General features: G+C 41.0%; 1 protein-coding gene across 1 annotated transcript; it reads left to right on the top strand.

Moving 5' to 3' along the window:
• The first annotated feature begins 5,984 nt into the window (after positions 1–5,984).
• Positions 5,985–18,786, top strand: LOC126824055 (uncharacterized). The gene is made up of 5 exons (XM_050553216.2): positions 5,985–6,123; positions 10,953–11,369; positions 15,591–16,019; positions 16,668–16,841; positions 17,641–18,786. Exons 1-5 carry the CDS (start codon positions 6,042–6,044, stop codon positions 17,898–17,900), a joined length of 1,362 nt encoding a protein of 453 aa, XP_050409173.1. The 5' UTR covers positions 5,985–6,041; the 3' UTR covers positions 17,901–18,786.
• Positions 18,787–18,991: the final 205 nt, after the last annotated feature.

Here is an 18,991-nt window from a genome sequence, read left to right as displayed (position 1 = left end):
CGTGATTTTCCGACGTCGTTTCCCCCTTTTCATTGGTGCAGGTCGAAGGGCCTGACAATGACAGCAGTCTAGTCGTTAGGTCCCATATACACATTGGCGTGCACGTAAAAGACCCCTTGGCAGTTGGAAGTCGATATAAGACTAGACCTTACCGCCACTGCCCGAGAAACATACCCCCATAGCATACGGTATGTCTGTGCAAAACAGTAGGACGTTAAACCCCATTTCATTAGCTCCGATGGAATAGCTCACAATGAGTTCATCCCTCAGATGTTTCGGTGACCAATGACATGGTCATAATATAATGGCATATTGTTGTATATTGGTAGCTTGTTCGTTTGACCATAGAACTAGAATCTATGGTTTGACCAAAGTCCCCCGGGCTGCTGATTTAGGTCAATGACCTCGAAATACAGAGTGCATCCCAATAAAGTTCCATAGAATTGTTTACAAACAGCAATTGTATCCCATAGAATTTTTCTCCGTGTCATCTTTTGACAAATTATCAATATTTTTGTTTTAAAAAACACCCAGAGGAAGAACTTCGGCATTTGTCTTTGTTATTTTCAAAGGAAACTTAACATTGTTATCGAGTGTATGAACGGGAAAGCAGTATACACTTCTGTGTCGGTATCATCCCATTTCGACTCAATCTGATTAAAACACAGATCCTATTTCGTTACGTTTTTTTAGTTCAAAATTTCGTTTTCCTTTTTTTTTTACTACACTAGGATCTGGAAGAGTTGTTATCATTAACGTGTTCTGGATGAAGTGTGGGATTAGCCAATGAAACGGTCTGTTACGGTGACTTCTTGGCGTTCCATGCACGGAACTGTGGGCCAACCACTAGAAATGCAAACACTGATTGATTAATCAATTCTAACGTCATAGGGTCAAAAGCCGCTCGTATGACCCCTGACGCGTAGGGCCTTGAACATGCATACTGGCATGAAACTGTGCGCGGTATAAATGATTATATATTTATGAATTAGCTCTTACACGATGCTTCGGTAATTGCGCTACTTGGGAATTATGATTTAACGATATGTTTTATTTCTTATAATATAATTATGTACTAATCGTACAATTAAAATAATCATATTTTAGACGTCCTTGTTCGTGCGACTTGTTTTAGATTTATAAACCATTTTTGTCTTTCAAACACAAACAGGCATTAATACGAATTCTGATTGATTATACAAAACCAGACTTTTTTTTATTAATGTATTAAAGACTGAACAATTTAGCTTAGTCGACCATTGTCTTGAGAAAAAAGAATGCCTGTTCCAATTGTACTCTTTTTATCTTTAAAGTTACTGCAATTACCTAACAACGTAAAGATCATCAGGTGGGCTTCATTGACAGGAATTACTTCCAATTAATTGACACAATAAATATATCTATTTAATCACAAATGTCATTTCATATTAACAAAGCCCGTTGCAATTACCATCTAGTATAGAACCTTAATGATACAACAAGCCAACAGTGATTCAATCACAAAATAAATAGATAACGTATATTAATTAATTTCACATTTATCATTTTGAAAAGCATCAAGTCACCAAACTACTCATCTTTTATTTAGCGTTTTGAAATACTAAGAGTGTCGACCAAGTACACATTCAGGCCCCTGGACCGCCGTGGAAAAGTGTTATGCTCCCAGTTATGCAGATGTCATTGTGGCAGAGTAGGGAGTTCTTCCTCTAAAACCGAATCTGTCTAGCCTGGAAATTCACATTCTATCAATTGTGGACCCTTAACAACATTTTAATCAAGGAACTGGACATTGAATCTAATATCGATATTGAAATTAGTTGCTTGCAAATGGGCATTGGTTCGCGTATATCTGTGCATTTCGTTTCTTCGATTCGTTGTGAAATTTCCGGTAATTCTAAATTTTACAGAAGAATAAAAAACAAATAGGATAAAAATGAATCATCGAATCATTGCCCTATTTCTCTGCTGTACTCGCAGGCTGAAAGACACCGCCTAAACGGCCCTGGGTGCACGGTTATGCTAAGTTCCCACTGTCGTGCGATGCGCTACGATAGGATCAACACGATTGCTATGACTGACCACAATATAATATGTAACAGGCATTGCCTGAGTAGAGCGAAGCTGATTATTGTTAAATATAAAACCTTCATTCATAATTAATTTTCTCAAGTGATACAAAAAATATTAAATAATTTTGTTTTTATTGAGATCTAAATTTTATACATTAATTTTGTTTTTAAAAAAAAGAACAAAAAAGTGTGAGAATTATTTTCATTGACGTAAAAAATATGTGACGTCATTGATTAGACGCGTCATAGAAATAGTTCTATGAGGCGCGTAATCTCGCTTGGGCGAGATTTGGTGGATAGAATTATTTTTGTTAGTTATGTGATCTCGCTTGGACGAGATTTGGTAAGTTGACATGCGCATCAACAGTCTGTGGGTGACATTTTCAATTACGCTCCTGTGTTACCGGAAAAGAGCTTCGCTCTATAAGACCTGACAGGATCACCACGATTACTCCACGAATCCAATTGTAGCACGAATCGTGATAGTGGGGAAACTAGTACAATCTACACTTTATGAGTGTTGTTGAGATGACCCCCACCCCCCATTTCAACCCAATATAAAAAGTACCTAATATTTGAATGTGTGGGCGGGCTACTTCCTTTCAAAATTAAGCTGGCAGTTCGCAAGAAGGTTACTACATCCCAATTACTAAAACTGTGTGTTTAAAGATACATTGTGGAAGATTAGATAAAGAGCTAGTATAGTTAAAAACTAGATGATGTAAATGAAATGAAATGGGGTTTAACGTCCTACTATTCTGCTCCTAATCTGGGCTAATGAAGACGGGCTTACGCCATACAGTGTGCTATGAGGGAAATTTTGCCCGGGCAGCGGCGCTACGGCCTACTCTTATATCGAATTCCAACTGCCAAGGGATCTTTTACGTACACGCCAATGTATACAAGGGACCTCGGTTTTTCGTCCCATCCGAACGACTAGACAGCTGTCCTTGTCAGGCCTTCCGTCCTGCATCACTGAAAAGGGGGAACCACGCCTAAAAATTTGGATGAACTTTCTCGGCCAATGCAGACATCGAACACCCGACCTCCAGGCTAGCGAGCCAGCATGATGTAGTAAAGGGATTATGCTGCAAATTTCAGTCACATTACTTTACTGTAAGCCGAGAAAACCCTATTTTAAAATCACTGTAGCCTTGATGGTCGCGAAAATTAATAAATTATTGATTTTCCATTTTTGCGTTTAATCATCAACGCACGCTGAACAGCAGATCGGATTTTTTTTTTTTTTTTTTTTTTTGGGGGGGGGGGGGTCCAAATGTCCTATTCGAATTATGGAATTACATGATACTGCAAATCATTCTTGGGTAAACTTCGAGTTATTCGAATTGCTGCTACTTGGAGGGCACATGGTACGTTCTGTGAATAACCACACGTACTTCCAAAACCACACGTACTGCCAGCACTGCAGTGTGTTAAATCTACCCCCTGTTCTGCTCCGCCTCAACACCGGAACGAAAAGAGTATTCCGAACACTTGGGTATATTGCTGATCATCCCAATCGGAATCTAGAGCTATATTATTAACACAACGTAAGTGGAAAACTAGTCACAGCAAATTAGCATTGGAACCTAAGTATGTGAATGACCCCATCTTTCTCAATTTTTGTTTAAACTTTGTGTTACCGATATCTCGTCTAATGATTTGGATGCAGTTATGGGGGGTGTGACGCCAGTCAGGCTAAGCTTACTCTTCTCGACACCTGTTACCACTGTCGTGTATTTAGTACACGGTGAACAGTCCATTTGCTGATTACACTATTTTGCCTTTTGTCTTTTTAGGACCTCGAATTGTGTCTAAAGGTTTGGATTGTTCGTACTTAACTGATTTTATTTTATTCTTTGGTACGACAGTATGAAGATATGTATTTTACTCAGCAAGCATTTGCGTTCATATTTATTTATAAATTTATGTTTAACCCCCACTAATATTTGTTTTCAAACAAACAGTTCATTTAAGGTAACACAGCCTACAAACAATAAATCTGAAAGATAATACTGTAAGTAATATCAAATGTTCAAATTTAGTTACAAGTTATTTTCTATTTGATGATTCATGGGTTTAACAAACGTAAGTAAGACGTATCTCAACAAAATTGAAACTGATATGAAATTTTAAATATAATATACTATTCAAAAAAAGTAGGGGATATTTGATTTTTAAGTGTTATTAAAGTCACCTAATGAAACTGACGAAGAAACAAATGACAAAATGAAATGAAGTTCACATTCATCGATTTATTCCAAATGATCATTAGACTAAGTAAGGCACAGACTGACCAGTATAAGGGTAAAATGATACCCGGGGTCAAACAGCAAAGTTACCACAGCATCACAACCAAGTCAGTAACGGGTAAATCCTCCTCTGTTTGCCAAACAAGCATTGATCCGACGTGGCATACTCCTAATGAGACGTCTAAGGTCATTTTGGTCCAGATTGTCCCATTCCTGTTGCAACGCAGCAGCAAGTTCTTGGACATTGGCAGGACGTTGTTGACGTTGACGTAACCTCTGTCCAAGCATGTCCCAGACATGTTCGATGGGGGAGAGGTCGGGACTCAGTGCTGGCCAAGGTAATGTGGTGATGTTCTGTTGTTGGAGGTAACCTGTAACGATCCTGGCCCTGTGACATCTTGCGTTGTCATCCTGGAAGATGAAACGGCGGCCATGACGTCGTGCGAACGGCACAACATGGACTGCCAAGATGTTGTCCCGGTAGTACTGGCCTGTAACACGCCCTGCAACAACATGTAAAGCCGTTCTTCCAGCAACAGTGATGCCTCCCCACACCATAACAGAACCACCCCCAAATCGATCATTTCTGATGACGTTAACGTCTTGGAAGCGCTCGTTTCGACGACGCCACACCCTCCTACGTCTGTCCAAAAAATCAACAGTGAATCTTGACTCATCTGAAAACATCACATTGCTCCAGCGTCGATTATCCCAGTGTTGACGATCCCTACACCAACGACGTCTTGCCTGAATGTGATGATCTCTCAAACAAGGGATCACGCGAGGACGTCGGGCGCGAAGGTGACCCCTATGCAGTCGATTCCGAATCGTCTGGCCACTCACTCTCACACCAGTGTCTGTTTGAAGACGAGCACTGATCTGATTTGCTGTGATGACATGATTTCTCAAGGCCAAGGTACGGATAAATCGATCCTGGGCTTGAGTTGTCGCCCTTGGTCGACCTGAGCGTGGTCTGTCCTGTACAGATTGTGTATCACGGTATCTGGACCATAGCCTGCTTATGACAGACTGAGAAACATTCATCGTCCGCGCCACAACCGCCTGTGTTGTGCCGATCTGTAGCATGCCAAGGGCACGTAACCTTTCATTTTGGGTAAGCCGACGCATATCAAAATTTGTTTTCTGGTCACTAAAACAATTAAACTGATGTTTCCACCCTGGAATTCAATGCCACAATGACTGTAACATTCAAAGTCAGAGTCGTGCAAATCTTGGGTTGGACCCCCATGATGATCCCAAGCATCACCTGCATTCCATGCGGTAGCTATTGGTGCGTTTGGGCGTCACATGTAACTGGAAATGTTTCTTCTGTTAGGTTCTATAGTGACTTTTTTCGTAGTCATTTGCATATTTTAGTATTATGCCCCCAAAATCAAATATCCCCTACTTTTTTTGAATAGTATATATTCTTATTGTAGACGATATTTACAATTTAAATCTTACTATTACTTTGTTTTCACGCACATTCAATATGTATCGTATCGTAAACAATCCTGTATCGAGATACGTGGCTTATCATATCTATTGATTGACAGCATTTATTTATGTTGATCGAAGTGGCTACTAGCAACGGTTACGAGAGATACACGATGTGATCTGTAAAAGTTCAGTGCTGATTGTTCCAATGCTAGCGGACGTATGAATATTGGCAAGTTGTCAAAAATGAGTTGGGACAGATGCTGTTATTTGTGACACTTTAATGCTGATTGGAAGACGGGTGAACATTGGCAGGTTGTCAAAAATGATTTATGAAGTTTTATATTTGATGACATTTTTTAAAAGTAAGTATGTTTTAAATTTTACCAAGATATCAGAAATGTAAAAATAAATGACAAAAGTTTGATTAAATCCATTCCGCAAGAAGTGGACCGTTCTAAGGCCTTCCATATTGCGCAGATAGCCCGGAAGAGTGTATCAATTGCTACAGCACCGCAGTATTGCAGCTAGGATAAGACGGGTATACTTACGGGTCTTTCGTATTCTCTGTTCCTCTCTTATGGAATTCATTGCCTTACAACATTAGACTCCTTAAATGCATTTAAAGCTCAGCTAAAATCTTCCCTGTATACAGAGGCGTTTTCCATAGAAATGAAATGAAATGAATTGGGGTTTAACGTCCTACTTTTCTGCTCCGAACTGGGCTAATGAAGACGGGCAGACGCCATACAGTGAGCTATGAGGGAAATTTTGCCCGGACAGCGGCACTACGGCCTACTCTTATATCGAATTCCATCTGTCAAGAGATCTTTTACGTGCACGCCTATGTGTACACGGGACCTCGGTTGTTCGTCCCATCCTAATTTGATTATATGCTCTAATCAATGGTGATGTCACTAGCATCTCTGATCAATTAAAACAACCCAGACAACGTATAGCCGCTCGGGTGGGGATAAAAACTGAGGACCCGTGTACACACTAGCGTACAAGTAAAAGAACCATTGGCAGTTGGATTTCGATATAAGAGTAGACCATGTCGTAGCTGTCCCGGTCAAAATTTCTCTCATAGCAGACTGTATGGCGTCTGCCCGTCTTCATTAGCCCAGTCGGAGCAGAATAGTAGGGCGTTAAACCCTATTTCATTGTTTTGTACGATTCGATCTTTCATGACTCGCCATTGTCTTTTGTCTTTGATATTACAAATTTCGGAAATAGTTTTTAACTACAGAGGGGTTGGATGGCTGAATGGTTAGCACGTGCGCTCTGTATTATAAAGTCTGTCATTGAGTCAACTGGCGGGGTTTCGATTCCCCGGTTGTACGTGACAAGGCGTAGGGTCGCCTGTCCAACCTCGTGGGTTTTCTCCGAGTCCTCCGGTTTCTTCCCACTGCTAAAGACCCCTACGCGCAAGCGAATTATGGAAAATAAAATTGAACCATATGTTAGTCCCGAAATGACCTAGTGTGTGTCGAGTGGACGTTAAACCCCATTTCTCTCTCTCTCTTTTTAACTACAACCTACTGGGCCGGGTTTAGATGTAGCGAGGTCATATGCTATAAGACTCCCTCCCAATCCACCATCCTTACACATGTGGGTGCACATTGGGAGGTATCATGAACCCCAGTCATAATTTCAAAGATAATTGAATTAAAAGGCAGCTGTTTGGTTTTTATTTGCATTCATATTTGACATCTGAAAAACACCTTAATTATTATCCAAAAACATTTTACTGACATATGAAAAAGATTTAATAATTCTCACAAAATTGTTACTATGTGTACTATGCGATAAAGAGGTTAAATGGCAATCCACGTTTGATACAAAAAAAACATTGAATATTTGGAATTCATCATTTAATTGTTGGTATTTGTAACATGCAGATGCTAAAAGAGAGGATATTCTGGCATAAGCTAAACGGTATCAGGCAGCAAACACATTAGCAAAATCCCTACTGTGAGTTATCAAGCGTTGGGCCTGATTTGCATATAACATAACTCTGCATATGGGAAGCAGATGAATACCGATCTCTTCACTACGTCTAAAAATGTATAGTGGACAAAGTCACTAAATATCAGAAAGCAGTGCCCAGTAGTTATTACAAAAGACTATAAAACATATGCATGGGGTCCACGGAGAACCGACAAGGGTTATTATAAATGTCCAATATATTATACACCTTAGCAGGAGGCCTTGTATATCGTGCTAGGCTTCAGCCCACCAAGTCTTAGGTAAGTCTGACACTGGCCACCCAAGACCACCAGAGCGCTAAAATGACTCAGTTGGTAATATCATTCCTACAACCTTTTATAATATACTATTCAAAAAAAGTAGGGGATATTTGATTTTTAAGTGTTATTAAAGTCACCTAATGAAACTGACGAAGAAACAAATGACAAAATGAAATGAAGTTCACATTCATCGATTTATTCCAAATGATCGTTAGACTAAGTAAGGCACAGACTGACCATTATAAGGGTAAAATGATACCCGGGGTCAAACAGCAAAGTTACCACAGCATCACAACCAAGTCAGTAACGGGTAAATCCTCCTCTGTTTGCCAAAAAAGCATTGATCCGACGTGGCATACTCCTAATGAGACGTCTAAGGTCATTTTGGTCCAGATTGTCCCATTCCTGTTGCAACGCAGCAGCAAGTTCTTGGACATTGGCAGGACGTTGTTGACGTTGACGTAACCTCTGTCCAAGCATGTCCCAGACATGCTCGATGGGGGAGAGGTCGGGACTCAGTGCTGGCCAAGGTAATGTGGTGATGTTCTGTTGTTGGAGGTAACCTGTAACGATCCTGGCCCTGTGACATCTTGCGTTGTCATCCTGGAAGATGAAACGGCGGCCATGACGTCGTGCGAACGGCACAACATGGACTGCCAAGATGTTGTCCCGGTAGTACTGGCCTGTAACACGCCCTGCAACAACATGTAAAGCCGTTCTTCCAGCAACAGTGATGCCTCCCCACACCATAACAGAACCACCCCCAAATCGATCATGTCTGATGACGTTAACGTCTTGGAAGCGCTCGTTTCGACGACGCCACACCCTCCTACGTCTGTCCAAAAAATCAACAGTGAACCTTGACTCATCAGAAAACATCACATTGCTCCAGCGTCGATTATCCCAGTGTTGACGATCCCTACACCAACGACGTCTTGCCTGAATGTGATGATCTCTCAAACAAGGGATCACGCGAGGAAGGTGACCCCTATGCAGTCGATTCCGAATCGTCTGGCCACTCACTCTCACACCAGTGTCTGTTTGAAGACGAGCGCTGATCTTATTTGCTGTGATGACACGATTTCTCAAGGCCAAGGTACGGATAAATCGATCCTGGGCTTGAGTTGTCGCCCTTGGTCGACCTGAGCGTGATCTGTCCTGTACAGATTGTGTATCACGGTATCTGGACCATAGCCTGCTTATGACAGACTGAGAAACATTCATCGTCCGCGCCACAACCGCCTGTGTTGTGCCGATCTGTAGCATGCCAAGGGCACGTAACCTTTCATTTTGGGTAAGCCGACGCATATCAAAATTTGTTTTCTGGTCACTAAAACAATTAAACTGATGTTTCCACCCTGGAATTCAATGCCACAATGACTGTAACATTCAAAGTCAGAGTCGTGCAAATCTTGGGTTGGACCCCCATGATGATCCCAAGCATCACCTGCATTCCATGCGGTAGTTATTGGTGCGTTTGGGCGTCACATGTAACTGGAAATGTTTCTTCTGTTAGGTTCTATAGTGACTTTTTTCGTAGTCATTTGCATATTTTAGTATTATGCCCCCAAAATCAAATATCCCCTACTTTTTTTGAATAGTATATATTTAATTTTTATACGCCCACATTTTCATTTGGACGTATATTGTCGTCGCCCCTGTCCGTCCGGACGTCCGTATGTCTAGACGTCCGGACGTCCGTCCGTCCACAATTGTTTGTGGACTCTCTACAGGTCACAATTCTTATCCAATTTTGACGAAACTTGAAATATAGGTTTATCCCCAAAAGATCTCGACTGCTTTCGATATTGGCATGTATCGGATCGAAACTTTATGGATTATGGCCCCTGTTTGTACGAAAAATCACGTGTTTAACTTGTGGACCCTATAGAGGTCACAATTTTTATCCGAATTTGTTGAAACTTGAAATGTAAGTTTATAACCCACAGATCTCGGTTCCGTTCGATATTCGCGCATATTGGACCGTAACTTCCTGAATTATGGCCCTTGATTGTACGAAATATCACGTTTTTAGCTTGTGGACCCTATAGAAGTCATAATTTTTATCCGATTTAAAAAACCGTATTATTATATCACCGTTACACCCTAAAGACGGCTGAGTTTGAATTTCGTGAAACTCAGCCCAAAACTGACAGACAAAATGGCCGCCCTTCGTTCTCAAATAGCGTAAAAATATGGTATATCAAGGTTGTGGACCCTATAGAGGTCACAATTTTTATCCGATTTTGTTGAAACTTAAAATGTAAGTTTATAACCCAAAGATCTCGGTTCCTTTCGATATTCACGCATATCGGACCGTAACTTCCTGAATTATGGCCCCTGATTGTACGAAAAATCACGTTTTTAGCTTGTGGACCCTATAGAGGTCATAATTTTTATCCGATTTAAAAAAAAACGTATTATTATATCACCGTTACACCCTAAAGACGGCTGAGTTCGAATTTCGTGAAAATCGGCCCAAAACTGACAGACAAAATGGCCGCCCTTCGTTCTCAAATAGCGTAAAAATATGGTATATCAAGGTTGTGGACCCTATAGAGGTCACAATTTTTATCCGATTTTGTTGAAACTTAAAATGTAAGTTTATAACCCAAAGATCTCGGTTCCTGTCGATATTCACGCATATTGGACCGTAATTTCCTGAATTATGGCCATTGATTGTAGGAAAAATCACTTTCTTTTTAGCTTGTTCTCTATCCATCTCTCGAAAATGTGGGCGTATCCTGCCTGGCAGCCGCTGGTATCTCTAGGTTTTCACCTGTGTTAGGGTAGAATTACCCGCCGTGTATGAGACCCTAGGCTTTAGTCCGTCGAACCTTAGGTAAATCTGACACTGACCACCCAAGACCACCAGAGCGCTAAAATGCCTCTCTTGGTAATATCATCCCTACAACCTTTTATAATATGTTTAATTTTATCTCTAGGTGTCACCTGTGTTAGAGTAGAATTACCCGCCGTGTATGACTACCAGCTGTCATGGGACGTAACAAACAGAACAGATTTTAAATTCAACGTTAAAGCCGAGATGGAAGCAAGGTTGTCTCTCGATACAGACAGACCAAGTAACAGTGATCCGGAAATAATAATCGGCGGAATGGGAAATACCAGAACAGAAGTCTTTGATTGCCGTACATGTAATACATTATTAAGATATGAAGACAATAATCCCCTATCTAGTGGTACCAAAAAGTATTTTTGGATAAACTTGTCGACAAATAAATTTAGTTGTGGTTTCGGGACATTAACAACGGTTGATCCACTTATTGATTACTCACCCTTTCCTACAACAAATCGGATATGGATAAGTTCATATCCGACCGCTGCAGGTTCATGGGAAATGCGTGAGTATTAATTTGAATGTCAAAAATTTGCTATTTCATTTTTTATACGCCTACATTTTATGGACTTATTTTGTCGTCGCCCCTGTCTGTCTGTGTTTCCGTTCACATTTGTTTGTGGACCCACTACAGGGCACAATAATTTATCCTATTTTGACGGAAATTGAAATATAGGTTTATATCTCAAAGAGCTCGATTCTTTTCTATATTGGCACGTATCGGACCGTAACTTTATGGGTTATATATTCAACAGATCATGGTTGAGTTCGAATTTGCCGTCACAGTTGCCGCTCCCCTTTACGAAAAACATGTAAATACCTATACCAAGGTTGTGAACCCTCTAGAGGTCACAATATTTGTTGGATTTAGATGAAACTCGCCATATATCTGGTTGAGTTGATGCGCATCATAATTGTCGTCGCTCCTGTTCGTTCGTCAAAAAACACTCTACCGGTCACAATTTTTATTCGATTTGACGAAACTTGCAATATAGGTCTATCTCCTCAAAGATCTCGGTTCCAATCGAAATTAGCATGTAGCGGACCATAACTTCAATCGAGTTTGATGAAACTTTAAATTTATATTTATATCACAACGATCTCACTTCATTGTGATCATCGCGCATATCCGAAAATAACTTCCTGGATTATGGCCCCTGGTTTTTCTTAAAATTTTATTATTCGCTTGTGGGCCAGCTAGAAGTCACACTTTGTAATCAAGTTTAAAAACCGTTTAAATATATCAGTGAAGGTTTTGTTCGAATTTCGTAAAAATCTGACCGAAACTGTCCGACAAAATGGCCGCTCCTTGCACGGAAATAGTGTAAAAGTATGAAATACTAAGGGTGTGGACCCTCTTATTTCCTTTCGATATTCGCGTTTAACGATAAAATAGCTTAATAAACAATCTACAGTACATCTTGAAGCGAGAGGGAGAGAAATGGGGTTCAACGTCCATTCGACACAGACTAGGTCATTTCGGGACTAACATGGTTTAATTTTATTTCAATAATTCGCTTGCGCGTAGGGGTTTTTAGCAGTGGGGGGAAACCGGAGGACCCGGAGAAAACCCACGAGGTTGGACAGGCAACCCTACTCCTAGTCCAGGCAAGAAAGCATAAGTGCGGGCAGTTGCTGCAATAGAAATGCCGATATTATTATCACCAAAAAAAGTCACAGTCCGAAATCAGTGCCCAAATGGGTCAAATTGGCCAAAATCCAAAATGGCCGCCGGATTTGACTTGTAAATTCCGATTTCCACCCAATTATCATAATATGATCAAGTTTGATATCAAAATATACGTTTTCGGGGTAACTGAATTCATTTCCATAATCAATATTGGGGATTATTCAACATGGCGGTCAGTTTTGGCGGGAAAATTCGAATTTTACATAGGGATCAAGTTTGGTGTCAAAATATGCGTTTTCGAGGTAGCTGAACCCACTTGTGTACATATTTTAGTGATTAAGTGATTCTCTGTGTCAATATAGGAGAAATTTCAATTAGCGATTTAGATTTCCGATTGAGGATTGGAGTTTAATGATACTCCTACCTTAGACCTAATACAATGGCATGCAATCAGTATCACCTAATTTTCATTTGGAATGTCTATTTATCTCAACGACCAGTGTCTGAAATGCTGCCAGGCTGCATTTTCGGCAGTCTATGTCACAAAATATCGTGGCGAAAATATTCATTCACTTTGAGACACTTTCCTGTCTGGTCGGATAAACTAGTGATTTGGCAACAGGTGGTATCTGGTAGGCTCTATTTATCTCGACGATATTGCCAGACTGCATTTCCGACAGTCTATTTTTCAAAATTTTCGGGGGCTTCGTTGATGTTCGCAAGTCCGTTAATTTGAGGTCTGATAGACTAGTGATCAGGCGACAGGGTGCATCTGATCAGCTCTATTCATCTCTACAATCGGTGCCTGAATACTGTCAGACAGCATTTCCGACAGTCTATTTTTCAAAATTTTCTTCGGGAGGTTCCCAATAACCCCACAATCGCTCACAAGGGGACTTCGTTGAGGTTCGCAAGTCCGTTCGTTTGACATGTTGTTCTCTGGTCGGATAAACTAGTGATCAGACTACGGACGGTATCTGGTCAGATCTATTTATATCGATGATCGGTGCCAGACTGAATACTGTCAGACAGCATTTCCCGCAGTCAATTTTTCAAAAAAAATTTGGGAAAGGTCTACCATTTGGCGCTCGTGATTGGGTTTTGTCGCGGTTCGTAAGTCCATTAGTTTGACACATTACCTCAACCACCAGTGTCTGAAATACTGCCAGGCTGCATTTCCGGTAGCCTGTTTTTCAAAATTGTCTGGAGGAGACCTCCGGCCTACCCCTAGTTGAAGATCGTGCCTTTGCCCCCTTAACCTTGGACTTTGCCCCAGTTTTGTCCCTCCAACCACTGACGGCTGTCGCCGCCACTGTTTCTTAACTGGGCATAGGGGACGGAGTGGAGGTGGCTATATGCACCTTCTTCCGAAAATGTGCCCTCGAATGTTAACAAATTTACGTTAAATAAGGACATACCCATCCAAATGAAAATATTTTGCCACCTTTTTCTGCTGCCCTTTCCTTGTTCCAAACAAATAGCCTTGAGTATGCTAATGACGTTTAATCTGTCACCAGTAACTTCTTTGGCCTGGCTTGAATTGTATCTTGATCGTTTTCTCGTTCTGGGGGTTGTCAGTCTACTTTCAATTCTAGATCCTGCCCCTCCCTCCTAAACTTTGGTCTGCCTACCATCAATCGGAGACCCTAGCACGCCCTTGACTCATTGTCGAACTTAGTAATGACTTTGCACAAAGTTCTACTCGCTCTAAATTCTCTGCCATTGAAATTGGTATCTCCGCTCATTATTGAACTAGTAGGACGTTAAACTCCATTTCATTTCATTTCATTATTGAACTTAGGCCAGGGATCTTAATCGGCTCATTATGGTCGGCCTCCAATACCCGTTATCGTTTCGTCATTTTCGGAATGACGGTGGACAATTCATTATCAAATGGGTCATTGCATATCTGACAAACAGGCGATGCTGTATCATCAGGGTCTCAACATTTGATTCATTTTGTGAAATAAATTCGCCACGTGGTTCAATAGGTTTGACTTTTCGAATCGGACACGCCTACGACGCTGCGTCCACAGCGGGCTAAGAGTGGTCCCTTTCGTCATGCCTGCTACGCTGCTTCCGTAGTGAGCAGAGGTCGGCCAGGCGTCTAATTGGAATTTAGTTGATGCTTGATGAATGCCATAGTATTAGATCTGAGACATATTTTGACCCAGGGGAACCAGTTAATTACCAGGATGAAAAGAAAAAATGTGTCGAAAATGGAATCAGATGCCTCCAAAACGTATATTTTTACACCAAATGTGGTCATTTGGTAAAATTCGAATTTTCCAGCCCAAACTGACTGCCAACTGGAATTATTTCCCAATATTGACTCGGTATAACTAATCATCAAAATATGTATGGAAATGGAATCAGCTACCCCGAAAGGATATATTTTGATACCATACCAAACTCGATCATATTATGATAAGTGGATAAAAATTGTCATTTTCCAGTCAAAACTGACGGCCATTTTGGATTGTTGCCAATTTGACGCATTTGGGCACGGATTTCGAACCGGGACTTTTTGTTGGGTGATAATATACGTATAGACCGACATAAGCCGTGGTCGGCATTTCTATTGCAGCAACTGCCCGGAATGTTGCGAAAATGATTTAAAATGTCTGGCCTATCCTTGTCACGTACAACCGGGGATTCGAAACCACGGCAGTTGACTCAATGACAGGCCTCATGATACAGCGCCATCGCACTAACGATTCGGCCATCCAATCCCCCACATCTTGAAGCACTCGTAACTCCACTTAGAATAAAGTCATTTGAATGAAATTTTCATTATATTATTTTCTTTTTTATAGCAATAACAGTCCACTCTGTAACTGAATCTTACACAATGTATCTTTCAACGCCTCTTTCTTCTGGCTCAGTGAGTGAGGCACTGGTTCAACATCCAGGAGATCAGAGGTTCCCCGGGATTTTAAAGCGCGGGGCCTGACAAAGAACATCGTCTAATTGTACAAGTTGTTGTTCACGCAAAAGAATCCTTGGCATTTGGAATATGATTAAAGATAGGCGGAACCGCCGCGTCCGTGTCTAAATATCACTTACAACACACATTTGATTTATTCTTAATTTCAGCTGATTACTTGACAATGACGATTCCCTCAACTCTGCTACCTAATACAACAGTTCACTGGGATGTAGCTGGTATTACATCAGCTTTATTGTCCATAGAAACTTGTGGAAGTGTTGATCTAATCTTCACCACAGATATAGCTGGTGATTATTATCAAGTTGGTTTGGGTGATTGTGCCAAGACGTGTACAACACTAACTAAATTCATGTCGTCCTCTACTCCAACCACCCTGACAGCCACTGAGAATCCTCTACAATGCTCCAGTTTTGCAGATATATGGATAAGTTGGGAGAGTGGTGCTAGAAAACTAGAAGTTGGAACGGGACACGTTCTGAATCAGAATGCCTTGGTTGCTATGGAGAACCTCGATGATCTGAACACTATTGAAAAGATGGAACCAAGGAGCACAGATACGACACAGTGGAAAATAGGTAGGAACTCTGTTGCGTTTCGTAGCCACAGTGGAGAATGCCGCATGTTCTCCTCGGGTACCCTGTGTTAATACATGTATTGCTGACTCGACAATAGATCCATGTTATTTAAATGATATTTAGAAATTAATACGTACACGCCAACGATTACACTGTGTTCCGTACTAGCAGAACAACTAGACGTCCAGTCAGCTGTCTTCGATCACTGGCAAGAAGAAACCAGACAGGGCTGTCTCAACGAATAGTACTTAAAGAGAAAGCAGGACCTCCGTGGTTGGTGAGCAGGCACAATACTTGGATTATGTACGCCCATTGCTCCATTTAAACCTGGCGATTTCGTGCTAGGGCTGAAACGTGAATAACCTGTTTCAATAGCATTTGGTAATTGAACAGAAATACACGTTTCGACTGGTCTTCTCATCGGTGCTGGATAAAGACTACAGATGCCGAATCTTAACGTCGCTCTAAACAGTTGTCCGTAGATTATATCCTGTGTAGGCAAAAGAAAATTTGGGTGGGGTGGGGTGTTAACTTGATTTCAGATGTATAGGCCTGTAGTAATATTTTAAAGCAAGAATAAGCATTATCCTGACCCCGATTTTTATTGGATGTCGATTAAATTATCTTTAAATTTATTTCGCTTTTCAGATCTATATGGGTGTAAGTTTTTGAGCTGGCAAGAATGGGGTGGTTGGTCAATCTGTGACAGGGATGGTCAGGTCTTACATAGATATCGTGTCTGTCAGTGTGAACATCCTCCATCAGATCCAAACTTTGATCCTCTCCTGTATTGTAATGGCGATTACAGAGAAGAAATTAAAAGTATGATTATTCCTTTGTATTTTAGGGTGTGGGTGCGGGGATTATGGCGACCCAAAAGTGTTCCCCGGGATTTTGGCTGTGTCTACACGCCGGATTCAATATTATTATGGTGTTGAAGGGGATATCGATCTATAAGGAAGTCAACGGTTACCCGTTTTTACCGTTCGATCCATCATAACCTCCACCATGGGGACATAACGGCCAAAGGAGAGCTGTCGTGTCTCGGTGAGTAAGACGTTGGCTCCATAACCTGGAGGTCCTGAGTTCGACCACGGTGTTGGCCGAGAAAGTTCATCGGCAAGGGACAACGCATAGTTGTACTGATGAGTTGAAAAACTATTGATGACCTTTCCGTCAACCACCGCTATTGGTTACTCATTGTCCCTTCGCCTTTTCGGTAAAACTGTATTTTTAACCTTTTGGTTATTTGTTCAAATTTTCTATTCATTTTGTCAAATTATTTTTCAGTTTTTAACATAGTTGTCACCATTCTTGCCGAAAGTAACTCGATTTTGACAAAACTATATTTTCTATCTTTCAAACAAATATTTTGTTTTTAAGCTAGTGTTAATAGTTGCTTTTCTATATATTAACTTCATTCAACAAATACCCCGTGAAAAGATACGGTTTCTTTGGTTCGGGAAATGACGTCAGTTAAATGTTGGAGATTCCCCGGCGAAGCCCACTATAGCTGCATCACGGCTCTAGCAATATCATCATCGTCATCATCATCACCACTCTTATCATTATTATTATTATTATTATTATTCGATAAAAGTTACCATTCTTGTTTTTTTAGGTAACGCTGTCGTGTGCAAGAAATGGAAATATAAGGGTAAACTTTATTCCACAACCATGGATAAATCAGTTACCACCGCAGTCTCACAGGCAGCCTGTATGTTAAATTGTAGAACATCATTCCCCAATTGCTACTATATATCTTACAATAAGTTGGAGAAACTGTGTTGGATGTATATCGGGGGAATACCACATTTTAAGTGGGTATCGAATCAGTTCATTCTCAATGAAAATTTTAAAACGCACGCTTTTTATCAGTAGACGATCATTTATTTATAACACGGCACCAAATGTACAGTTAAAACGCAGCACCAGATGATCAGTTATAACACGGCACCAGATGATCAGTTATAACACCACTTGATCAGTTATAACGCGGCACCAGATGATCAACACGGTACCAGGTGATCGGTTATAACACGACACGCGATAATTAGTTATAACACAGCACAAAATGTTCAGTTAGAATACAATACCAGATGATCAGTTGTAAAACGGCACCAGATGTTATAACACGGTACCAGATGATCGGTTATAACACGACACGAGATAATTTGTTATAACATAGCGCAAAATGTTCAGTTATAATACGGCACCAGATGATCAGTTATAACACGATACCAGATGATCGGTTATAACACGACACGAGATAATTTGTTATAACATAGCGCAAAATGTTCAGTTATAATACGGCACCAGATGATCAGTTATAACACGATACCAGATGATCGGTTATAACACGACACGAGATAATTTGTTATAACACAGCACCAAATGTTCAGTTATAATACGATACCAGATGATCAGTTGTAAAACGGCATCAGATGATCAGTTATTACACGGTACCAGATGACCATTTTAAACACAGCACCAGATGATCAGCTTAAACACATCACCAGATGATCAGTTGTGACACGGCACCAGATTATCAGTTGTAACACGGGACCAGAGGATCAGTTGTAACACGGGACCAGATGATCAGTTGTGGCACGACACCAGATGATCAGTTGTAACACGGTACCAGATGATCGATTATAACACGACACCAGATCGACAGTTATAACACGGCACTAAATGATCAGTTATAACACGACACCAGATCGACAGTTATAACACGACACCGTGACCTTCTGGTTAGTGATCAAGTGCTTTAATCACTTTGGGGGGGGGGGGGTGGATGGCCGAATGGTTAGGACCGCGCGCTGTATCATACGGCGAGGTTTCGATTCCCCGGCTGTACGTGATAAGGAGTAGGTTCGCCTGTCCAACCTCGTGGGTTTTCTCCGGGTCCTCCGGTTTCCTCCCACTGCTAAAGACCCCTACGCGCAAGCGAATTATTGAAATAAAATTAA

Source organism: Patella vulgata, chromosome 6, assembly GCF_932274485.2.
Source record: "Patella vulgata chromosome 6, xgPatVulg1.2, whole genome shotgun sequence".
In the NCBI taxonomy this organism is placed as follows: domain Eukaryota; kingdom Metazoa; phylum Mollusca; class Gastropoda; family Patellidae; genus Patella; species Patella vulgata.
Note: the sequence above shows the minus strand (reverse complement) of the source record. Positions and strands in the feature narration are given on the sequence as shown.